At 40.9% G+C, this 24,610-nt stretch overlaps 3 protein-coding genes and 1 long non-coding RNA gene across 4 annotated transcripts; 3 read left to right on the top strand and 1 right to left on the bottom strand.

The window, feature by feature from the left end:
- Window positions 1-106: 106 nt before the first annotated feature.
- klhl11 (kelch-like family member 11) lies at window positions 107-6,089 on the top strand. The gene is given in 6 exon segments (XM_051066227.1): window positions 107-732; window positions 734-1,108; window positions 1,110-1,132; window positions 2,784-3,339; window positions 3,342-3,383; window positions 3,385-6,089. Coding segments are annotated over 6 exon segments (2,148 nt in total). The 5' UTR covers window positions 107-567; the 3' UTR covers window positions 4,372-6,089.
- Window positions 6,090-7,349: 1,260 nt separating this feature from the next.
- LOC108901729 (7-methylguanosine phosphate-specific 5'-nucleotidase) lies at window positions 7,350-11,541 on the top strand. The gene is made up of 10 exons (XM_018703341.2): window positions 7,350-7,547; window positions 7,840-7,914; window positions 8,126-8,224; window positions 8,708-8,777; window positions 8,985-9,031; window positions 9,239-9,324; window positions 9,624-9,713; window positions 9,933-10,095; window positions 10,386-10,586; window positions 10,702-11,541. The coding sequence occupies exons 1-10, from the start codon at window positions 7,545-7,547 to the stop codon at window positions 10,816-10,818; spliced, it is 951 nt and encodes a 316-aa protein (XP_018558857.1). The 5' UTR covers window positions 7,350-7,544; the 3' UTR covers window positions 10,819-11,541.
- A 1,002-nt stretch (window positions 11,542-12,543) lies between these two features.
- Window positions 12,544-17,154, bottom strand: fkbp10b (FKBP prolyl isomerase 10b). Its single transcript, XM_018682207.2, has 10 exons — window positions 16,757-17,154; window positions 16,310-16,455; window positions 15,405-15,594; window positions 15,029-15,174; window positions 14,695-14,884; window positions 14,393-14,538; window positions 14,047-14,236; window positions 13,814-13,956; window positions 13,388-13,551; window positions 12,544-12,997 (listed from the first exon to the last, which is right to left on the bottom strand). The coding sequence occupies exons 1-10, from the start codon at window positions 16,951-16,953 to the stop codon at window positions 12,803-12,805; spliced, it is 1,707 nt and encodes a 568-aa protein (XP_018537723.1). The 5' UTR covers window positions 16,954-17,154; the 3' UTR covers window positions 12,544-12,802.
- A 2,777-nt stretch (window positions 17,155-19,931) lies between these two features.
- LOC127139183 (uncharacterized) lies at window positions 19,932-22,339 on the top strand. The gene is made up of 4 exons (XR_007809181.1): window positions 19,932-20,387; window positions 20,682-21,129; window positions 21,424-21,871; window positions 22,166-22,339. It is a non-coding gene; the product is annotated as an uncharacterized LOC127139183 (long non-coding RNA).
- Window positions 22,340-24,610: the final 2,271 nt, after the last annotated feature.

Below are 24,610 nucleotides of genomic sequence, written 5' to 3'. Positions count from 1 at the left end.
CATGGGTTTTTCAGTTTCTTATCAGCCATCAGCAAAAATTAGTCAGCTAACTACAAATTTTAATAAAGCATTAATAAACGGTTGTTTATTAATCTATTCAACAACCTGGCAACCCAAAAGTTGTTCTCATCTCAGGGCTTATTTCCCTTTATAAATGATGGCTAATCAGAAAATGATACCAATTAATTTCCTCACACTTGTTGCAACCCCGTTGGGCCCACGCAACTCGTTGCTCGGGCCCTAATTAATAATAGACACTAAATGGTAGGATGCAACAACTCACCAGCGGTTAGATAATTCACAACACGCATGCGCGAAAACGGCGCATCCCTCAAACAAAGTTAGATTTCGCTCAAATAAAGACGTGTTAGTGCGTCATAACTGCATCAAAAAATCGATAACATCTGGGACTCTGTATTTGCGTCAGGTGTGCAGGTCTCTCCTGTGAACAGAGATATCAGAGCCTACCGCTGACACTCCTGCAAAAAAAAAAAAAAACAGGAATATTCTTGAAGACGGAAGTGAGCGCCTCAGTTTTCCAATCAAGGCTCTGGACGCTTCGCATGCATGTCAGTGTTTGAGTGTTTATTTACGTGTGTTATATATGCGTACGAGTTATTCCCGAAGATTAGTCCGAGCTTTCATTTGCCTCAGAGACTAGCCTCCTCCTGCGGTATGGCAGCGGCGGTAGAAGGGCCGGAGGACGGCAGCCGGAGCGGCGGCGGCAGCGGAAGCGCAGGGAGCGCTAACAGGTGACGGGGAACCTGAGGAGGCCGAGGAGTTCACCTGCCCGGCCTACTGCTCGGAGCTCTCCCGGCGGCAGAACGAGCAGAGGAAGGCGGGGCTGTTCTGCGATGTGACGCTGGTCTTCATCTCCGGAGGGGTGTCCGGGGAAAAGGTCCAAACCATGTCCGCCCACCGCTCGGTTTTGTCCGCGGCGTCGCAGTACTTCACGCTGCTGCTGGGCGGACAGTTCTCAGAGTCTCTGTCGGGGCGAGTGGAGCTCAAAGAGTGGAGCTCGGAAACCGGACCAGACCCAGAGACCGTGAGGAGCGTCATTCAGTTCATGTACACTGGAGAAATCAGAGTAACCACTGCAAATGTGCACTGAAGTGCTGGAACTTGCTGACAGGTGATTTTTTTCAACCATCAATTTAATCTAAACGAGAATAAGAATTTTCCACTTTCTTATACACGGAAGTGTGGGACAGCTGCTACAGGCCTTTGTTTCTCGTGTTAAATGCTGAGCCCTCATTGTAACAGCAGGTGTGACTCAGATAGCAGTGAGCACACCTGTGGAACCTGGTACTCTCATTGCATAAAGTTCTCAGGCTTTGATTATAAGAACAGTACTTCTTCAAAGTGCATGTGCAAGATATGGTCGATTACCGCCATATTTGGTAAGATGCAAGTCTTTACCAATAACCTGTATGAACTAGTGCTGCAAATGACAATATTTTTCATTATCAATTAATCATGGACAGATTCTGACACAACAGGCTCCCTGGTCACAGACATGTAAAAATTCCACCACACCTCCAACACAGGACCAAGCTACCCACACTCAGACACAAAATGACCACAAATTGCAGCCAGGTCATATCTGTCATTTTGTGTCTCCTTGTGGTCATTTTACAACTCTTTAAAGGCGTTCTGCATCTTTTAGAGGTGGCTTTGCATTGTCTTGTGTCTCTGAACATTTTTCTTCTCTTTGTAGTTGTTTTGTGTCTCATTGTGGACGTTTTGCATCTGTTTTCAGTCTTTTTGCATCTCTTTCCATTTCCTTTGCATCTGTTTGATGTTGTTTGTGTCGTTTTGCAGATCTTTTCCATCTCTTCTAGGACATTTTGCATGAATTTGTAAATGTTTTGTGTCTTTTGTTGTTCTTTTGCTTGTTGTTGTTTAGCGTCTCTTTGTGGTCATTTTTGCATCCCATTTTTTGTCTTTTTGTGCCTCTCTGGAATATTTTGTAAGTGAAGACCAGGGGTCCTCTGAACCCTTAGGCCCATTCAGTTACCCATTCATGCAATTATTCTAGAGCTGTAACTAACAAATGAATGTCAGTTATTTTTGGTTATATTAGTTATTTTTTTTGATTGATTAAATGCAGAATTTCTGAAATGTCAAAAAATTGTTAAAAGCAACCGACACAACTTTAACATTAATTGACAAATCATCTGCTTGTTTCAGCTCTACAATGAAATAGATGATGTTCATATTTGCACCTTGTGCATTAAGTATTGTATTATGTGTATACCAGCACAGTTATTTTCATTTTTTACCTGACTAGAGCTATTTTCAGTTGTTGTTTAGGGTGTAAACAATGTGCTGAACTGACAGCTCCCTTATCCTCCTGTGCTGCTGCACCTGTTAGGGCAGGACAGTTGAAGTTGACATCTTTGCCATTTTTGTTAGTACATGGACATTAGTGACCTCGTGTAATTATTATCGTTGCTACTTTCAGCTTCAGCCCAGGCAGAGGTCTGGTCAGTCAAAACTAAAACCATTAAATACCCAAAATATTGTTTTAGAAGTAGAGATAGACTTCGACAGATCATGAGTTTTAGTTAGATGTCAGTGGATATCTAATGTTTTAGTGTAGTATATGCTAGTTTTTATTCTATCCATTTTCACTGATTGTAGAAATCACTTGCTGGAATCTTTAGTTAGAAATAAAACCTGTTTGTAGTCCATGACACGTTTTACTTGTCTCACAGGTATCACTGTAAGTTCCACATCTACATGTGAGTGGTCTGATAATTCTGACTTATTCATGCTGTTAGGTTCCTGTTGGCACAACTTAAAAACTTCTGTGGAGAGTTTCTGATGAAGAAGTTGAGCTTGTCCAACTGCGTGGCCGTGCACAGCCTCGCCCACATGTACACCCTGGACCAGCTGGTCCTGGGAGCTGCAGACATGATCAGAAAAAACTTCCACAAAGTCATCCGCAACGAGGAGTTCTACACACTGCCGTTTCACCTGGTGCGAGACTGGCTTTCAGACTCTGAAATCACAGTGGATTCTGAACAGGAGTTGTTTGAGACCATTGTAAAATGGGTGAACCAAAACACAGAGGAGCGAGAGAAGTATTTTGAGGAGCTTTTCAGGCTTTTAAGGCTGCCACAGATTGCTCCTACCATCCTGACACGGGTGGTGAGAAAGGAGCCCTTGGTGGTGAACAATGCATCTTGTCAGAAGCTAGTGTCTGACACCCTTGAGGTCCACGCTGTTCGCTCTGAGAGCCTCAAGTCAGCTGATTTAGAGCTCTGCACCTCCTACGTGGCAGCAGTTCAGCCACGTTTTGGCCAGAACATGGATGTAATCATGGTAGTGGGTGGTGTGTTACAGAAGGTGGAGAGTATCTGAGTGGGTGCGTAGGCTACTTTTGTTGCTGAGGACCGTTGGGTCAACCTGCCGCACATTCACAACCACCTCGATGGACATGCCATCGCAGTCACCGACAGCCATGTTTACGTGGCAGGCTCCATGGAGCCGGGCTTTGCCAAAATGGTGGAGCGCTACAACCCCAACCTCAACAGCTGGGAGCAGGTCAGTGGCCTGACCTCCCGCAAGCACTCCTTTGGCCTCACTTGTGTCAAAGACATACTCTACAGCATCGGTGGTCACGGCAACTTCAGTCCAGGCTTTAAGGACATTACTGTCTACGAGCCTGAGCAGGACGAGTGGCACAATCTCGAGCCGGCCCCAAAAATACTACGAGATGTAAAAACGGTGAGTGTGGAGGACCGGTATGTGTATGTGATGGCCAGGACCCCTGTAGACATGGACAGCGATGATGGACTGAACACTGTGACTATTTGCTATGATACAGAGAGTCACAAGTGGCAGGAAGTGGACTCATTACCGCTGATTGATAACTACTGTAGTTTTCAAATGGCTGTTGGATCCACCAACTTCTACCACACAGCTTCCTGTTGCCCAAAGAACTACAAGGTAACGTTTGAGGCCGCTCAACAGAAAATTAGCAGGGACATCCCGGAAGACATCCTCGACAGTCTCCCTGCAGAGGTCCTCGGCATGGAAGGCGCTGCCATCTGCTATCTGGGTGAGGATGTATTCATCATCGGCGGGTGGAGGAACAGCAACAATCTGGACAAGCAGTACCGCAAGGAGGTCTACCGTTACTGTGCCGAGAGGAAGCGTTGGATGCTGCTGCCGCCCTTACCTCAGCCTCGCTGCCGGGCCGCGGCCTGCCACATTCGCATCCCGTACCAGTATCTTTACGGCTGCCAGCGTTACCCCGTGCCCCAGAACCTGGTTCGCCAGCGAGACCGAATGCAGCAGATGCAGCAGCTCCATCGACGCACCCTCACTCTGCGGAGACAGCTGCAGTCTCAGATCGAATGTTGAGTTTGAATCTGATATTCTGCCTTGTCTGGTTAGCACTTCATCTGCTGATAAATGCCTTTTTTGTTATTCCAAGACTTATGTCTTGTTTTTTGCCTTTATTGAAGTGAAATTTCTGCATGGATTTACCTAGGGCGTAACAATACACTGTTCATATTGCAGGAAAAAAAAGAAATTAGCTGGACAGGCTGCTAAGTTATCAATCTTGCATAATCATTCTGGCCTTACATCATTAGCTTACGCCTTACTTTTACTCTGCTAGCAATTGACACTGTGATTGCTGTGACATTTTATGAGAACGTAGTTGATTTCACTGCTAAACAACTCAGCTTTGCTTTTTATATGTGCTCTGTTTTAACACCTAAGAGTAAATGATGTCAGCTTTCCTTGTCATGAAAGTTAAACCAAAACTGACAGTTATCAGTGACGCTTCTCTGTGAAATTTGGTTCAGTGTTGAGAAGTCAACTTGACAAATTAAATGATGTCTACATTTATTGTGATTTAGGTTAGTATTGAATGGCACTTTTATTTTTGGTGTGGTAGTGATGAAAATACCGTAAGAACCAGCTGAGAAAAGAAACCCTTCAACTTTTTACTGCTCTTGCTACCTTCATCTAATTTCTACCTCTAGTTTACACCATGGTTTGACCTTTTTGCACTGTAATGGTTCAGATATCTAGTTGATTGTATTAAGCATGTTTTGTGTGTCTTTTTTTATAGCAAGAAATAGCAAGTCTTGAGCAAAGCACATATTGGGGAAGAGGGTGTTTTGTGGTAACATGTTTCCCCTCATTAAAAATAAGCCAGTGTAATACATTTTTGCACTAAAATATGTGCACTAAAGCTATTTTTACTGATTTCAAAATACTGTTTTGTCATTCCAATGGGTGTGTATGATTTACATATTAAATCTTTCAACCGGCCAAAAATTGCTTTATATTATTTCCCAGGACCAAATACCACCATAATAATGGTGGATTAAGACCTCTGTTTCTTATATAAATTTAAATTCTGGTTTCCCATTTAATGGTTTAATCTGCCTTCGTGCTTTGTGCAGAATTTACTCTGCATCTTACTCTGATTGAGTAAAACCCCATGTTCACACATGGACACTGCACTGAAATATATTGAAATGTATTAATACTGTTAAATTAACTGTATTTCCAGACACCACTGAATTTGTTTGTTGGTTGTTGTTGTTTTTTGGTTTTTTGTTTTGTTTGTTTGTTTGTTTTTTTACTCCAATCCTGTGACACACTTAGTGTTGAGTGGACCTTTTGCTGAATTCAGTATCTTTCTCTATTACTATTGAATTTGCTAGTGTTGACGGTATCTCCAGCCAAGCTGTCTATAAACATGATCTAATTAGGTTTGGTCAGCCAAACAAACTGTACATAAAGTGAACAATGCTGATTGATGAATGATTGCATTCAGTTGTGTTTGTGGAGGTTTTGATTTTTCAAAAATGCGTTTTAAGCCAGTTACCAGGACCACTGCTGAATGCAACCGAGCAGATAAAGACATATCTAGATGTTAACCATTTGCAGTAGTGCATCACTGTAATGCTTGTGGCTGGATTTCAAGCTCTGATTTTTGTGCCAGTTTGATAAAAGAGTTGGTTTTGGATAAAATGTGATTTGCCAGTGCTACACACTCAGATGTACAGAGTAGTGTACAGACACTGCAATAAAAGTTAATGCACTGAACTGCAGTTTGTCATCTCTGAAAAAAGGTGCACGTTAATCCAATCACCCATCTATATATCTTGTTTAGATTTTTTTTAATCATGAGAGAAAACAGTAACAGTTCTACTATAGGTCATAGTACACCTCAGGAAATCAGAATTAATCATTATTATTAATTTGTTGTAGCTGCTGTTCAAACATCATGCTGTCCTGGTGATGAAACACACTTTTAATTCAGAATTCAGAGCAGCTTTTCCAGTATATTGACAGTTTGATGTTACTGAAGGCAAAAAGCAGAGACTTTCTTATTATGAGAAAATGTACTGGGACAGAATCTGGAACACTTCACAGCTTGCCTGAAAATCATGAGGTTTTTATGATTTCTTTACTATCAAACTGATTCATTGTGATTCCTAATCAGCAAAGACACACAGATAGTGCAGAGGCCTCACTGGATCTCACTGAGTCAGCAGAAAACCCAGAGCCAGAAGACATCACTGAGATGTTTCACAATCAACACGGTAAATGAACTGTATTAAGTGTTTAATTATATCTTGGGGTATCCAGTATTTCACAGCTGGATAAGGAAGATGTGATTCTGACAACAAATAATGTATGTCAACTCTGAATTAGGCTTACACTGGTGGATGAGGGATTCAGATCACTACAAGTTCCAATGCAGCAATGTAAAAATCATTAAGAGTCTTGCATGAAAAATCCTACTTCAGTAAAAGTACATTAATATAAGCAGCAAAATGTGGTTTAGGTATTAAAGTAAAAATGATTAACATACACCTTATTTTATTGGAGTTTAGTGCATTTTCAATTTCACCAGATAAATCTGAAGGGTTGTGAAATGATTAATGAGAAAGGACAGAAGAAAAAACTAAGCTCTGATTCAAAAATCTGTTTCCAGTTTGTGGATATTTTTCTCTAATCCTTGATTTTTTGTTTTTGATCATTATTATTATTATTATTTATTAAGCCATGTGAGAACTTTAGAAGCTTAGCTGATTTTTTCAATTTGTGTTTTTCACCCCAGCTCATATCTAATTCATTTAATTTCTGTGGTAACAGGAAGGACGACCACGTTAATCAACTGACGAAGCTTCAGGAACACCTCTGATGAAGACTGCAGGCTTGGCAGTCAAAATATGTCAGGTAAAAAACACCTCTGTTCCGAAGTGTTGTTGTTTTCCGTTATTATTTTACACATATTTGTTCTTACTACCCTGAGGAGGTAGGAACCAATATGCGGCGGAACCATGTAAGTTTAATACGCAGATGAGTGGGAACGCTGCGGGTGTGACACGCACTGAGAATGTAAACAAATCACTCAAACCTACAGTCGACTGTGAAATGATACATTATTTCATCATTTACTAAATGCTTTTAGATACAAACAACTTGTCGTTTATGTATGTAATGTATTTTTAACGGTTGACGGCGGTTGACACCTTGCGGCTGACTCGTCATTTCTCCATTTGAAAATGGTAAGTTGTAACGGTCAGCCTGTTATGTAATCACTGCAGCCGTAGTCAAACATGTTAGTAAACTTTAAAATATTTAAGATTTTTGATGGTAAAATGAGGAATAGTAAAATGCTTTCAGGTAAATATAGGGTAGTTTTGTATAGCGGGTAAAACATACACTAACTGTAACCTTATTAAACTGAACAGTAAGGTGCTTTTATATTAGGCCTAATAAAAGGGGTTATGTTGGAAAAATTGTGAAACATATATGGGAACTGGAGCTAATTTGGGAATTTCCTTGTTGGACTTGAAGGTATACCATATTCCCTGGATCTACACACCAGTGCGGACTGTCCTGGCCATCTGGCACCAGCTGACCAAGACCGAGGTAAGGAAGCTCCACTGAACAAAGATAATGGAAGTTTCATTTCAGAATTTTTACATAGCTAAGAAAACATATTTCTGTTTTGAGTGTGTCTGAACTTGATATTAACAAAAGTATGTAACATATCCCAGTATAAAGTCTTCTTTTGCTCTTATCCCTCACCTTGTTCTCTTCTCTCTCTCTCTTTCCATGGGGACACGTTTTTCCTATGCAGATGCCAGAGCTGGCCAAGTGCTCTGTACTGATGAGGGAGCGCAGCAGAGTGGAGGAGACGATCCACGCCATGCAGCGAGCAGGTGCAGGTAGTCTGCAGGTGAGAGCACTGAGTGGAGGCCACAGTCTAATCATGCATGTTTGGAGATGTCCTTTTAAGGAGTTTGACTGACCTGGAAATGTGAGTCAGCGCTCTTTCAAGAGTACTGCCATACATTTCATTAGGAATGGGAATGTCCTCTGAGTCAAATACAGCAAATTATTCCTAAACGGCTATAAAGCGATGAATATTGACTCAAAAAATTCTCAGGTACTCATGCTGGGAAAGCTTAGGTTAACTCCATGCCCCTTATGTGAAGACCAGAGACAGTACTTTATGGTAAAGACTCTTAATCAGACTGATCAAAAATAACATAACCTCAGCTCAATATTATTTTAGCCTTTATGAATAAATACAAATATGCAAATGTAGACTTTGCCTGCATGGTTTGAACTCAAGGAAATGGTACTGTATGTTTGACTGAATTACAAATTTGGTTGCTTGTTGAGTAGCATATTTTTCTAAGCAGCCATGTTTTCTCAGGTAATCTCAGACTTTGACATGACGCTGACCAGATTCGCTCACAATGGCAAGAGAGTGCCCACCACCCACAGTAAGCACACAGGCCACAAAGATCATCTGCATAATGGCCATATAATGCCCTTATGATATGGTACAGTTTGATCTGAAGGATTTATTAATTCTCTCAGTTTGTATTTGTGCATGCTTTACTTTGACTTTGTGCTGCACCTGTGTTGACTCGTTTGTCCAGGTTTCTTGTGCCTTTCTGAAAATGTTATAACCCTGTTTTCTTTTTTAGACATCCTGGATAACCGGTTGTTGATTAATGAAGACTGCACTAGAAAGGTAAATGTGCCACTGTCATAAGGACGTTAATTAGTGTGGTTGATGGTTTATACGTCTGCATAGGATCAACACAAAACCTATGCTGTAGCCTATGAAAGTGGCCTATACCATTGTGAGCATTTACACTTGTGCTGTGCTGGTGCATGTGCGTCTTTCTTCGATTAAATTGTAATCTATTGTTCAGAATTTTGTGTTGGTCCACTGTAGATGAGGGAGCTGTTGAACACCTACTATCCCATAGAGATTGATGCAAGCCGGAGTGCTGAGGAGAAGCTGCCTCTCATGGTGGAGTGGTAAGAAACAGATTTGTCAAAATAATAGCATTTCTGTTTCTGTTAAATCTGGACAGTGCTCACTCTTTACTTGAGCCGCTGGGCCAGATACAATAAAGACATAATTTGTATGTTTTTGACTTTGTGTTGGACTTTTAAAACTCATCAAGTTGCCTAAGGTGAACACATCTAACTTTTCTAAAAGACTAAGTAGGCTGTTTGGAATTTTGGAAAAACTCAATTTCCTATGCATTAAAGAAAAGGGAATTGTAGTTGAGAATGGTTTACATCCTTACATTGTCTTGTGGTGCTTTCTACAGGTGGACCAAAGTTCATGAGCTGCTAATTGAGCAGAAGATCAGAAGGGACATGCTCGCCCATGCTGTCAAGGAATCCAGTGCTATGCTCAGGTACACACAGCTTAAATGCCATAGTAACCAATTCTCTGGCTCTATAGAGAAAAAATAGTTAGCCAGTAAGACCTACAATAAAAAGAGTGGGGGATAACATCCATTATTTTTTTTGACTTTAGACATTAATGCAACAGTCACAATTACTGCAAATCTCTTGGCTCACATTGTCTTTGGTTCATGTGTCCAATCTAATGAGAGGTGTGTGTATTTCTTTAGGGACGGCTACAAAGTGTTTTTTGAATGTCTCGCTGAGCACCAGGTTCCTCTGTTGATCTTCTCGGCTGGTGTTGGAGACGTCCTGGAGGAAGTGATCCGACAGAACCACGTCTTCCATCCCAACATCCACATCATCTCCAACTACATGGACTTTGACCAAACTGTGAGTTGGACCACAGCCACCTTTACATGCACACATTATCATATTCAAAATTATATAAAATGACCTGCAAGCTCTTAAAGGGCAAGAGATATTCAACCAACTTTACTGGTATATAAAAAATAGTTCATTGAACAACAGAGAGTACAGACAACAAATCTGACATTCAAGGGGTCTGCTGAACTAAAAATCTCTTTTCTGACATGAACATCCTTCAAAATTTCCCGTCACAATATTATCTTTCATCAGGAAGTCTCTGTTTGATCTCTGTTGAACGTTGTCTCGTTGATAAGGGGGTCCTGCAAGCCTTCAAAGGTCAACTGATCCACACTTTCAATAAGAGGGAAGGTGCTCTGTCACATGCAGCTGGCCTCAGGGAGCTGCAGGGTCGACCCAACGTGGTGCTAATGGGAGACTCTCTGGGAGATCTGACCATGGCTGATGGGGTGTCGGAGCCTCAGAATGTCCTGACCATCGGCTTCCTGAATGACCAGGTCGGACCGCAGTGAGGGACACGCTCGTTGAGTGGAGAAATGTCTGGTGTTTAGGTGCTGGAATTTCTGGTATCATCACAGTGGATTCTTATTGTCTGTGTTTTGTGTCTCTCAGGTGGAAGAGAGGAAGGAATCGTACATCAACTCCTTTGATGTCGTGCTGGTGAAAGACGAGACGCTGGACGTACCGAATGCTATCCTCAGATACATCACCTCTTCAAGAGACGAGTAAGACACACAAGTGGACTTGTTCACGCCATACAGTGTTGCATACTGGACAATCGCACATCATCACTTACCTCAGACCAGATTTTGAAACTTTTTTAACCTGTGTCCACTGAAGCGGGTTAATGGTGCAAATCTCTCACAATCTGTCCTTGGAACTCTTTTTTATTTTTACACTTACAGTGTTTTGACTTGTCCAGAGGTTTAAAAGATCTAAATTAGGTCATTTATTTGCAACTTAAGTTTTGTAAAATTTGTGATTTATGTCAGCCAAGTAGATTTTTATTGTTGTGTTGGCTACAAGGTAATCATTTTCCTGACTGTCAGGGTAGAAACAGTAGCACCAGAATGCAACATGCCACCTTAACATAACTCAGTGAAAGAAGAACTTATATTGTATTGTTTCAAATACATAGTGTTTACTAGTAGCCCTCCTTTTGAAAACAAATCAGCAACCTCTTGAAACTATGCAGTGTATTTCTAATTTTCTGTAGCACAAAATACTTTCTAATTTTTACTTTGATGTTTAACTGTATGAGGATTTACAGTGTGCTCACATACAAGCAAAGGTGTAACATTTTGTAGCTGTCTCTTTATCTGCCAAGTCCTCTGCTTCATATTGACATTGCTGCTCTGGTGTGTTTTGTGTATTACCTCTGTGTACTTAATGCTCCAGACTACATATACTGTACTGTACATATAGGGAATTAATATACAGGCAGTAGGTAAGTTTTTCTAACCTAGACAGTAAAGGTAAACATAGTAATATCAGCATCAATCAGAAAGCTAAAGTCCAGCAGGAGAATATACAATCTGGGATGTGTGTGTTCTTAACAAGTGTAGTCTGAGACACTGTGGCTGCTATATAGACAGACTTAACATTGGGCTAGTTGCACTTCACTATAGGTCTAATACTTGTGTAGAAGAAAACATGAATATGGGTTAGTCTGAAAGTGTGATCTTCCCAGCGAAAGGTAGAGTTCACAATTTTTTATTTTATTTTTTTTTAAAAAGCCATTTTATTTATTTTAAGTTGGTGTTTTTGTACCAGGAAAAAAGAGCAAAGTTTTAATAATGACTGCCCCCTGAATTCCTTTAGTGCTATTAATAATGATCTTTAACATTAATTCCACAGAAGTTGGAAAAAAAAAGTGAACTATGCCTTTAAATTATCTCTTGATGTCACTAATATTTCTGCGTTGCAGTCTTATGTCCATGACATGGTCATTACGTTAATGGCCATGAATCATGTTATTATTTTTTAATTCTTTTATTAGAAATGCATCAATATTAATACTTTCAAAATAATGCTTTTGGTCTGTTACTAATTGAATCTTAAACTGAATACTGTTAGGACACAATTACAGAGATATGCATCATTTAAAATGCTGCTTCTGATCTCCAGGATGCAGACTTGCAACATTTCTTAAAGTCACACCATTGGTAGACATCTGTCTTTGTGATCACCTTCACTGGGGAAAATCCTGAATATGCCATATAAGATAGTATTAGCTTCTACCAACAGTTTATTTATTTTAGTTATTTCAGATATCAGTGTTGGGTGTATTTTTTTATGTGCAGCTTAAAAAAACCTTAATGTCAGCAGCTACCAACACTTTACCTAGTCATAGGTGCATCTCTGTTTTTGTCATATGTAGTCATTGCAGATGTCAGATGATTTCCTATGCACCTCATCCTATGTGATACAAGTTGTAGAAAAACTGAAACTATGTTCATTTTCTTAGAAACATTTTAATTAATGTGACTTTCAGGGACAAATAAAGGTGCTTGTTTGGTTTTCTGAAACACAACTATCAAACTCAAACACTCAAACAACACAAAACTCCACAAAAAGATCCTTTGCACTATTTTCTTGTCATTTAAAAACTGTCCATTATTAAAAATGACACTGTATGGGAAAAGTCTCTCGTTGCTTGTTTTTAAGATGTTGGGGGTTTATCCCTGAGAGAGAATGAAAACATTTGTCCTCATCACAACTCCTCGTGCCTCAGTTGTTCCCTCTCCTTGTCCTCATCCACCTTCAGTTTGAGCTCATTGGCTGTAATCACTCCGTCTTTATTTCGGTCCTGGTTTTGGAACATGTCTGTAACAACCTGCTCCATAGTCAGGCCGGGCTTTATGCGACCTTTGCCCTCTGCCACCTGCAGCTTGATGAACTCCCCAAACTACAAAAGGTCAAAGAAGAATATTACTGATTAATAACAGTGTAATGCGGTCAGAGTTCTTCATCAATTTAGTGAGAAAAAGCAGCTTCAAAAATTGCAGAAGCTTGTAGATTGTTGTTTGCACCACCAGATGGTGCCAGAGTAAGACATTTATAAATCCTAGGGGATTTAATCACCAATTGATGTTGGAGTTTTATGACTATTGTGCTCTTTGGTAACCAGTGGTGTAAAGTAACAGCAGCTGTCTCAGTGACAGTGCCTAAAAACATGTAAAATTGTCAACTAACTGTTTGAATAACAGGGGGACAAGAGTGAATAGAGATTTCACAAAATTCAGCTGAATGTTACAAAGCTCTTTGTTGATGATGAAGGTGGTCAGCAGCAACCTACCTCCTCCTGTGAAACCTCTTGGTTTTTGTTGATGTCCAGGGCTTCAAACAGGTTTTCAGGAGTGTCCATGAGCCACACAAACAGGTAACCAGGGGGTACTCCCTTCTCAAAGCTCACCAGCTCAATGTCAAAGACCAACACAGCGCTGCTCGGCACACCAGTGGCTGATGGACAGAAAGCAAGAAAGACACTCTTTAAGTTTGTTCAACATAGAGTCCATAGAAAATACTGATGTTGCTGTCCATAGAAAATACTGATGTTGCTATCAAATCATTATTTGTGCTAGCACATTTAGACTCTTAGACATTAAAATCTTAATATGAAACTATGAAATGAAAGACCTTCAACAAACAAACAACTGCTTCAGATGTTTTGGATGATTGGACTTTGATAAATGGTGGTTATAAGTGCTAACAGAAGTCTTACCTCCTTTTTCTCCGTGGCCCAAATGAGGAGGCACTGTCACCAGCCTCTTCTCTCCCACACACATGCCCCGCAAACCCTCGTCCAGCCCGTCGATCACTTTGTCTGCCCCCAGCACTGCGTCCTGCAGGTTCTCGTAGTCATGTCTGTGGACAATGTTGAGTACGTATTTAAGTTTAGGTTGATCTAGAATTACAATGAGATGGGATGAGTGTGTATGTATCTGGGTGACTCACGAGGAAAAGAGCAGTGTGCCGTCCACCAGGGTGCAGTTGTAGTGATAGCGGACGAGGTCGTTCACAGCGGTGGTGTCATTACACACTTCAGGCCTGTAGGTGATCTGGATGTCCACTGTGTCACTGGGGTTGTGGAAGTCGATGATGTGGAGGTCGAAGACGAGCACAGCTGAAGGGGGGATGATGTCACCTGGAAAAAACACAGAAAATTATTAAATCCAAGATTTTACCAGGTTTGTGTGAATGCAGATGTGTCAAATGAACAGTAATCTATTAAAAGTCAATTTGGGGTAGTTCTCCTCATGAGAGTTTGTTTCAAGCTGCAGGAAAAGATACAGCAACTCACCTGCTCCTTGCTCTCCATACGCCAGGTGTGGAGGGATGATGACCCTCCTCCTCTCCCCAGTGCAGACTCCCAGCAGGGCCTGGTCCATGCCTGAAATCACATACCCCATCCCGATGTAGGTGTTGTATGTGCTGTTCCTCTGGTAGCTATAGGCAGTCACAGACAGGGACAGATATATGTCAAAATGGGTTGGTTTTATTAGAAATTCATGTATCAAAATTTACATTTACATTTCATATCCTTTTTTTGTCAAAACATGATAAATCTGCCCACGTTTGATGGTCAGTGTGACCTGAGCTCACCTGGTGTCAAATGTGACTCCGTTCAGGAAGGTGCCGTTGTAGTGGTACCGAATGTAATCCCCGGCAACAGACCTGCGAGTACACGACTCTGACACCACCTGGTCTTCAATGGTGACGTTATCCTTCGGGTTATGAATGTCCACCAACAGGACGTCATACACCAGGGTCGCCTGAGGGGGAATCTCTTTACCTGGTGAGTACAACATGGAGAATTTATAACTTTACACCTACTAACAATTACAGTTTTATATCACGCTATCATGTACTTGTTGACTCTATTCTTGTGTTAATAGCCAAGTTGTTTTCTTTCTCATGTTCTGTCTTTTGTACTCACCTGATCCCTTCTCTCCGTAGGCCTTAAATGGTGGGATGACAATATTTCTGATCTCTCCCACGCACATGCCCAACAGGCCCTCATCCATGCCCTTGACCAGCCAACCCTCACCCACTAAGGAGTTTTGGGTCTGCTTCCTGGTGTAGCTGCGTAGGGCTCATACAAGCGCAAAGTCAAACACACAACTTCACACAGAAAACATACCTGGATGACACAGTACAGAACACACAAGAGCTGTCATTCGGACAGGGATTTGTTTCAGAGCCTGAAGCACAGTCAGTCCAGTCAGCATTATGTTTGATCATTCAGTAAACATCTCATTTTGGCTGGCCGACCTCTCCACCAAACACCAACAATTAGCCAAGCCAGAATTCACCTGGATTCGAAGAGGGTGCCATCGAGCAGGGTGCCGTTGAAATGGTAACGCACGAAGTCAGTGCGCATCACGGAGCGTTTGCAGTCTTTGGGAGTGGTGATGGTTTTGGTGATGACCAGGTCGGCTTTGTTCCACAGATCCAACAGATGGATGTCGAACACCAGGGTGGTGTCTGGAGGAACCACTTCACCTGAAAACAGATCAAGTTGGTTTTGTGATGTGGTCTATAAAAGTGCTCTATACCTTAATTTTACTTTTACTTCCTGTTTTACCACTTAAGATGCACATTTTTTTTTTCCAGCAAGTTAATTTATTACACATTAATATATGTGTACAAGCAGATATAACATCAATATTCTGGTAATTTTTAGCAGTTATTTTCCATTCCATGTAGCACTAAAACTTGAAAATGCTATCAATGGTCACCCAAACAGCAAAATAAATTCTGAAAAGCAGGGCTGAGTAAACCCACTAGGTGGCCCCAGGGCAGAAATGAGCTGTGGGCCCCGAATGAGCCCCTAACATACTTAACCCAACCCATATTTCACCTCTAATGTGATTCTGTACACTTTAGAGTTGGAGGAATAGTTTAATTTTTTTTTTGTCTAATTCTCTGCCAGAAAACAAATCAGCACTTTCCCCCAAATGTGAAATTATTCCTTTGCAGGTAGGCATTAAAACGTTGACTTCCTCAAAGTACACACAACATTCTGGAGCCTCAGAGAGTTGCCCACATTTCCCTGGTAAGTAATCCAGCTCATACTCTCGAATATGAGCTGTTGATCACAATAGAAAATCTTATCTATAATACCATCTAAACTTTTTGAAATGGGCCTTTGAAACCTGTTGTTACTACAGACCTTCCAAATCCTGAAGAGTAGTTCAAAATAATTTTTTTTCCTTACCTGCACCGGTGCTTCCATAGGCCAGGTGAGGCGGGATGGTGATTGTCCTGCGCTCGTTCACACACATGCCCTGCAGACCTTTGTCAATGCCGGCGATGAGTCGACCCTCACCCAACAGACCGACCTTTGCGGCTCCTCTCTGATGGCTGTGAAAAAACACAAGAGGATGTCAAAGACAAAGAGAATGTCAGAGGTGGGACAACTTCGTCTGGAGGAAACAAAACTACATCTGCAGGGCATGCATTTCCAAGTGGTTAACTGCAAACTTGTTTTAAAGTGTAGATCATCACCTCAGCATCTACATATCTCTAAACGACACTGCTGCTGCAGCCGGACTTTAAATCTGGTCTTAAGGCCTGTGCGGTGCAATTATCAACTTTGCGAGCAGATGAAACAAAACTAAAATAAATGCATTAAGAATTTTACATGTAAAGGGAATGAACTTACCTCGAATCGAATGTTTTCCCGTCGATAAACGTGGCGTTGTAGTGATAGCGAACATAATCTCCCTCTTTCGCTTCTCTGGCACAGACTTTTGGGATGAAGTATCTGTCCACGACTACATCTCCTAACACCGGACTGGGATTACACCCCGCGGAAGACCACGTAGTGAGGAGAAAAAGGACAACGCAGCAGGAAAACATCTTTACAGAGTCACGCTAAATAACTAAGAAGGATCAAAAACAAGACAATAGTGATAAAACCAATAAATGTGGGGAGGCCGAGGCTGTAGATGTGGAGCAGAGCAGCGGACGTCTGAAGGCTGTAAACGTGGACAATCTCCAGGTTGCTGTGTAGAAGTTTTACCAGAGGGGAGGAATGTCTGAACTAGAGAATGGGAAGCGCCTCTTTCAAAGTCACCACAATAAGAAATGAGCACTACTTCCGTTTAAAATGATCACAATGAACAAACACGTTATTAATTCAGTTTCAACATGTTGCAAAGGTGGAGGAGGAAAAAGGAAGAAAATTAAAACGGGTCCTTATTGTTTGTATAATACAACACGCATTCAAAACAGTCTTGTTTTGGGGCTGAACTCATTACTTGTTACCTCTACCCCACAATGTGTCTAAGATATAGGCCTATGGGTTTTGAGTTTGATTCATATGACCAAGTACCTCCGTCTTTCAAAATCGTCTACGTTGCACTTTTATTTTGAAAAGAAGCCTCGCCTGCTGCTCAGCGCGACTTGACCCCTCAGCACCGCTGTGCACAGCTGCAGGGAACATAGAGGTCCGCCTCTCTGAATCAGACTCTCAGAGCCGTAAAGTGGCCCGAGAGCCTTAAGAGTCTCAGCTTTTTCATTAATGCCGTGAAGTTTAGGCAAGAATGACCTCACTCTTTTCTTACAACTACAGGAACCTGTAGAGTGGGGCTTTACACAGGGGCACAGGCCCCCCCGTCAAAAAAACAAAACAACCCCCCCCCCCCCCCCCCCCAAAGTGAAGTGAAGTGAAAAAAAAAAAAAATAGAAATTAAGAAAACACATTTTAATAGATTATCCATACTCTCCCCGTGGATGTGTTATAAAAGCAATCAGAGGCGGTTGCTAAGCGGAACAGAATCAGAAAGCCATATTGGCGTTTTTCTGCCGCTGTTGGCTTGCGTGAGTCGTCATCAGTCATGACCTTGTAGGAGGAGCTCAGAGAGGGGGAGAAACCAGTCAGAAAGTCAGATTAAAACAAACATTTGAGCCGTTACCTCGGTTTGTCAGTACTGTGAGAAAAGTTAATGACTAAAGAAGCCTGGATGGTAAAACAAGCTTTGAAGCTGCTTTTTTGTCGAACACGAGTGAGACATGCTGAACACACCTGCGACGCAAAGGTAAGGCTAAGGAGCTAACTAGCTAGCGGCTAGCGTTAGCGGCTAGCGTTGGGGGGGTTGCTTGGTCTAAAACAATGTTTAGGTGGGTGGTATGTGTCAAAGTGACATCCAGATGAATGAAGAACCCGTGGTTCCTCAACAGAACATTGAATTGTAATATTGTAACAAGATGATGATGTTATTCATTTCAGTTGTCAATGGCTTTAATGTTATGGCTTGGTGTATGTGGTCCGGATTTCGTCCACCTACAATAAAGTAAGCCCAATGGGGGATCACTTTGTAAAGCCATTTTGCACTACCCATGCTTGAGAAGGCCTGACGCATTTGCAAAGTTGCGAGAGTTCCTGAGCAATTGTAGGCCTACAAAAAGGCGATTCATTTTGGCTGATAATAATAATTCCAAAAGGGCTGCTTCTATGCTCGGACCCTAATAACAAAAGTGATATGTAATGGTAAAAGTAATCTTATATTAGAGATAACAGTAAGTAAAAGTAAGCCGTAATATAAAAGCATTGCAGAAGTAATAGTAATCCAAAATAAAAGTGTGTCAAAAATGTCACTTTATTGTAAGACATCAAAAATGTTACAGTATAGTTTGTGGTCTAAAATGTCAAAAATGTCATAGTCTAGTAAGGCATAAAAATGTAAAAAAAATGCCATACTACAGTTAGGCACAAAAATGTTTTGTCAAATGTTCTGTTTCAGTTGTAATGGTGAAAGTTTTTCTGTGTTTTCATGTTCAACGGTTGATGAGGAATAGGTAGTAGTGTATTGATCATTTTCCTTCCAGGTGTCACCACTTCGTTCACGGCATTGTCCACCATCGCTTAGTTGTCGTCCACGATCGCAGAGATGTGGTCCATGATCGTAGAGACATTGTCCATGACTTGCAAAGACGTGTGCAAAAATCACAGTAACGGAGTTCCCCGATTTGAAGGCTTTGTCCACGATCAGAGAGACACTGTCGATGATCACAGAGACTTTTTCCATAATCTCAGATATTGTCAGTGATCACAGAGATTGTCCACCATCACAGAGACATTGTCCATGATCACAGAGAGTCTTCGTACAATGAAGAAATTCTTTGAGACCAGGACAGAGGCCTCCAAGTAATTCACAAACAATTTTACATAAATTGTCCAACACAGTGCACTGACATTAAATTGTTTATGTTCTGTATCAAGTATAGTTGTTCACGAGTCATTTTAACTGTTGGTCACAGGATGATTTCAGAAATACCTTTACAGTGTGTAGCAACCAGTTCTACACTTATTTATTTAAAAATTTTCACATAAGCTGCTGTTAAGACCTATGTAAGTTTGGTTGGTTCATTAAACAAAAACAACATAAAACAAAGACATTTTAGATATGTGTTAATAAGAAGATTGAAATATGAAATAATGATTCTGTATGTGTCCGTCTGTGGTGGAAGAAATACTCGGACTATTTACTGAAGTATAATAAACATCACAAGTTAAAATCCTATATTCAGAAATTGGCTTAACTGATAGTGTTTGTTATTGTTGTGCAGTTCACAGTAACATATGCATGCTTCAGTGATTAGTTGATAGACACGCAATTACTAATCATTTAACTTGTTCCTAAATATTGTTGTTGGTTCTTCAGGAGGTGATGATAGTCAACTGTTCATTTTCTGACACAGCCCTCTAAATGTTTGTTAAATGTTGTGGTTCAGCTGTAGTGTTGAATATTTATTAGTGTTTTCATGGTTAAACTGTTGATGAGGAATAGGTAGTAGTGTATTGATCATTTTCCTTTGAATATTTCTCTGTGATTTCCTCCAGGTGTCACGACTTCGTCCACGACTTCGTCCACGATCGCAGAGACATGGTCCATGATCGGAGAGACATTGTTGAGGATGAGGGAGACATCGTCCTCGATCAGAGACATTGTCCACGATCACAGAGACCTTGTCAAAGATGAGAGAGATGTTGTCTGTGATCAGAGACATTGTCCCATGCTTCGTAGAGACCTTGCGATAGAATCGGCGGAGACGGGGGTCACCGATTTGACGGCATTGCCCGCGATCATGGAGACATTGTTGAAGCTCACAGAGACGGCGTCTATGATCTCAGAGACATCGTCCATGATCGCAAAGACATTGGCCATGATCACAGAGACTTTGTCCATAATCTCAGAGACATTGTCCGCGATCACAGAGACGTAGTCCATGATCACAGAGAGTCTTTGTACAATGAAGAAGTTCTTTGAGACCAGGACAGAGGCCTCCAGGTAATTCACAAACAATTTTACATAAATTGTCCAACACAGTGCACTGACATTAAATTGTTTATGTTTTGTATCAAGTATAGTTGTTCACGAGTCATTTTAACTTTTGGTTCTTCAGGAGGTGATGATAGTCAACTGTTCATTTTCTGACACAGCCCTCTAAATGTTTGTTAAATGTTGTGGTTCAGCTGTAGTGTTGAATATTTATTAGTGTTTTCATGGTTAAACTGTTGATGAGGAATAGGTAGTAGTGTATTGATCATTTTCCTTTGAATATTTCTCTGTGATTTCCTCCAGGTGTCACGACTTCGTCCACGACTTCGTCCACGATCGCAGAGACATGGTCCATGATCGGAGAGACATTGTTGAGGATGAGGGAGACATCGTCCTCGATCAGAGACATTGTCCACGATCACAGAGACCTTGTCAAAGATGAGAGAGATGTTGTCTGTGATCGGAGACATTGTCCCATGCTTCGTAGAGACCTTGCGATAGAATCGGCGGAGACGGGGGTCACCGATTTGACGGCATTGCCCGCGATCATGGAGACATTGTTGAAGCTCACAGAGACGGCGTCTATGATCTCAGAGACATCGTCCATGATCGCAAAGACATTGGCCATGATCACAGAGACTTTGTCCATAATCTCAGAGACATTGTCCGCGATCACAGAGACGTAGTCCATGATCACAGAGAGTCTTTGTACAATGAAGAAGTTCTTTGAGACCAGGACAGAGGCCTCCAGGTAATTCACAAACAATTTTACATAAATTGTCCAACACAGTGCACTGACATTAAATTGTTTATGTTTTGTATCAAGTATAGTTGTTCACGAGTCATTTTAACTTTTGGTTCTTCAGGAGGTGATGATAGTCAACTGTTCATTTTCTGACACAGCCCTCTAAATGTTTGTTAAATGTTGTGGTTCAGCTGTAGTGTTGAATATTTATTAGCGTTTTCATGGTTAAACTGTTGATGAGGAATAGGTAGTAGTGTATTGATCATTTTCCTTTGAATATTTCTCTGTGATTTCCTCCAGGTGTCACGACTTCGTCCACGACTTCGTCCACGATCGCAGAGACATGGTCCATGATCGGAGAGACATTGTTGAGGATGAGGGAGACATCGTCCTCGATCAGAGACATTGTCCACGATCACAGAGACCTTGTCAAAGATGAGAGAGATGTTGTCTGTGATCGGAGACATTGTCCCATGCTTCGTAGAGACCTTGCGATAGAATCGGCGGAGACGGGGGTCACCGATTTGACGGCATTGCCCGCGATCATGGAGACATTGTTGAAGCTCACAGAGACGGCGTCTATGATCTCAGAGACATCGTCCATGATCGCAAAGACATTGGCCATGATCACAGAGACTTTGTCCATAATCTCAGAGACATTGTCCGCGATCACAGAGACGTAGTCCATGATCACAGAGAGTCTTTGTACAATGAAGAAGTTCTTTGAGACCAGGACAGAGGCCTCCAGGTAATTCACAAACAATTTTACATAAATTGTCCAACACAGTGCACTGACATTAAATTGTTTATGTTTTGTATCAAGTATAGTTGTTCACGAGTCATTTTAACTTTTGGTTCTTCAGGAGGTGATGATAGTCAACTGTTCATTTTCTGACACAGCCCTCTAAATGTTTGTTAAATGTTGTGGTTCAGCTGTAGTGTTGAATATTTATTAGCGTTTTCATGGTTAAACTGTTGATGAGGAATAGGTAGTAGTGTATTGATCATTTTCCTTTGAATATTTCTCTGTGATTTCCTCCAGGTGTCACGACTTCGTCCACGACTTCGTCCACGATCGCAGAGACATGGTCCATGATCGGAGAGACATTGTTGAGGATGAGGGAGACATCGTCCTCGATCAGAGACATTGTCCACGATCACAGAGACCTTGTCAAAGATGAGAGAGATGTTGTCTGTGATCGGAGACATTGTCCCATGCTTCATAGAGACCTTGCGATAGAATCGGCGGAGACGGGGGTCACCGATTTGACGGCATTGCCCGCGATCATGGAGACATTGTTGAAGCTCACAGAGACGGCGTCTATGATCTCAGAGACATCGTCCATGATCGCAAAGACATTGGCCATGATCACAGAGACTTTGTCCATAATCTCAGAGACATTGTCCGCGATCACAGAGACGTAGTCCATGATCACAGAGAGTCTTTGTACAATGAAGAAGTTCTTTGAGACCAGGACAGAGGCCTCCAGGTAATTCACAAACAATTTTACATAAATTGTCCAACACAGAGCACTGACATTAAACTGTTTATGTTCAGTATTCAGTGTATCAGAAAAGTGTAATAGTAGAAGTAATCTGTAGTATAAAGATAATGTAGAAATAATTAGTATTAATAGACATAAGTAATTAGAAATATCAAATGTAATAGTTAAAGTAATCTGTTACTTTATGAAAATGGAAACTGGTCAAAAAAAAGTCATAGTAAGGCTTCTAAAACAGTCAAAAAAGTCCTGGTATACTAAGGCATGAAAATTGGTCAAAAAAGTTATAGTACAGTATGGCTTCAAAACTGGTCAAAAAATGTATAGGAAGGCATGATAAATGGTCAAAAAATGTCATAGTAAGGCGTCAAAAACAGTAAAAAAAAAAGTCATACTCTAGTATGGCTTCAAAACTGGTCAAAAAAAGTCACACTATACTAAGGCCTGAAAAAATTTCAGGTCCAGATTTTTCAGCTAAAAATGACTCAGGGACATGTTTTATTACATTTGAAGTGGATTTGGACAGGTTTTGAGTGAATTCTTTGAAAAAGTTGACATCACCATTTTTGATATCGGCGACAGGCGGCGGGTCATCGTTTGGAGTGAAAAATGTCAAAATTTCAGGTCCAGATTTTTCAGCTAAAAATGACTCAGGAGCATGTTTTATTACATTTGAAGTGGATTTGGACAGGTTTTGAGTGAATTCTTTGAAAAAGTTGACATCACCATTTTTGATATCGGCGACAGGCGGCGGGTCATCGTTTGGAGTGAAAAATGTCAAAATTTCAGGTCCAGATTTTTCAGCTAAAAATGACTCAGGGGCATGTTTTATGACATTTGAAGTGGATTTGGACAGGTTTTGAGTGAATTCTTTGAAAAAGTTGACATCACCATTTTTGATATCGGCGACAGGCGGCGGGTCATCGTTTGGAGTGAAAAATGTCAAAATTTCAGGTCCAGATTTTTCAGCTAAAAATGACTCAGGGACATGTGAAAATGACTCAGGAGCATGTTTTATTACATTTGAAGTGGATTTGGACAGGTTTTGAGTGAATTCTTTGAAAAAGTTGACATCACCATTTTTGATATCGGCGACTGCTGGCAGGTCATCGTTTGTCATAATATGTTGTCAAAAACCATCAAACAATGTCATAGTACAGTATGGCGTCAAAAAATGTAAAAATGTCATAGTATAGTATGACAGCCCTCTAATGTTTGTTAAATGTTCTGGTCCAGCTGTAATGTTGAATATTTGCCTGTGTTTTCATAGTTAAACGGTTGATGAGGAACAGGTAGTTGTGTATTGACCATTTTCCTTTGTATGTTTTTTTCCAGGTGTCACCACTTTGTCCATGACATCGTCCACAATCGCAGAGACATGGTCCATGATCGGAGAGACATTGTTGAGGATGAGGGAGACGTTGTCCGTGATCAGAGACATTGTTGATGACCACAGAGACACCGTCTATGATCTCAGAGACATCGTCCACAATCACAGAGAGTCTTCATACAGTGAAGAAGTTCTTTCAGACCAAGACAGAGACCTCCAGGTAATTCACAAACGGCTTTACATCAACTGTCCAACACAGAGCACTGTTTAGTAAGGCGTCAAAAATCGTCAAAAAATGTCATAGTATAGTAAGGCTTCAAAATTGCTCAAAAAATGTTACAGTATAGTAAGGCATGTAAATTGCTCAAAAAATGTCATAGTATACTATGGCTTCAAGAATCATCAAAAAATGTCATAGTATAGTATGGCTTCAAAAATCATCAAAAAATGTTTGTAGTAAAGTATGGCGTCAACAATGGTCAAAAAATGTCATACTATAGTAAGGCTTCCAAATTGTTCAAAAAATGTCTTAGTATAGTAAGGAATGAAAATGGCAAAAAATGTCATAGTATAATAAGGCTCAAAAATCATCAAAAAATGTCATAGTACAGTGTGGCTTCAAAATCATCGAAAAATGTCATAGTATAGTATGGCG

This window comes from Lates calcarifer, linkage group LG23 (assembly GCF_001640805.2).
Source record: "Lates calcarifer isolate ASB-BC8 linkage group LG23, TLL_Latcal_v3, whole genome shotgun sequence".
NCBI lineage: Eukaryota > Metazoa > Chordata > Actinopteri > Centropomidae > Lates > Lates calcarifer.
Note: the sequence above shows the minus strand (reverse complement) of the source record. Positions and strands in the feature narration are given on the sequence as shown.

Bases quoted from the DNA above. Each gene is read 5' to 3' on its own strand.
- LOC108901729 (XM_018703341.2), top strand. The intron at 7,915-8,125 runs GTAAGGAAGCTC...TTTCCTATGCAG, and splicing joins ACCAGCTGACCAAGACCGAG to ATGCCAGAGCTGGCCAAGTG. The intron at 8,225-8,707 runs GTGAGAGCACTG...ATGTTTTCTCAG, and splicing joins CAGGTGCAGGTAGTCTGCAG to GTAATCTCAGACTTTGACAT.
- fkbp10b (XM_018682207.2), bottom strand. From the start codon at position 16,953: ATGTTTTCCTGCTGCGTTGTCCTTTTTCTCCTCACTACGTGGTCTTCC. The intron at 14,885-15,028 runs GTGAGTACAAAA...TGTACTCACCAG, and splicing joins CTACGGAGAGAAGGGATCAG to GTAAAGAGATTCCCCCTCAG. The intron at 12,998-13,387 runs GTAGGTTGCTGC...GACCTTTTGTAG, and splicing joins AAGAGGTTTCACAGGAGGAG to TTTGGGGAGTTCATCAAGCT.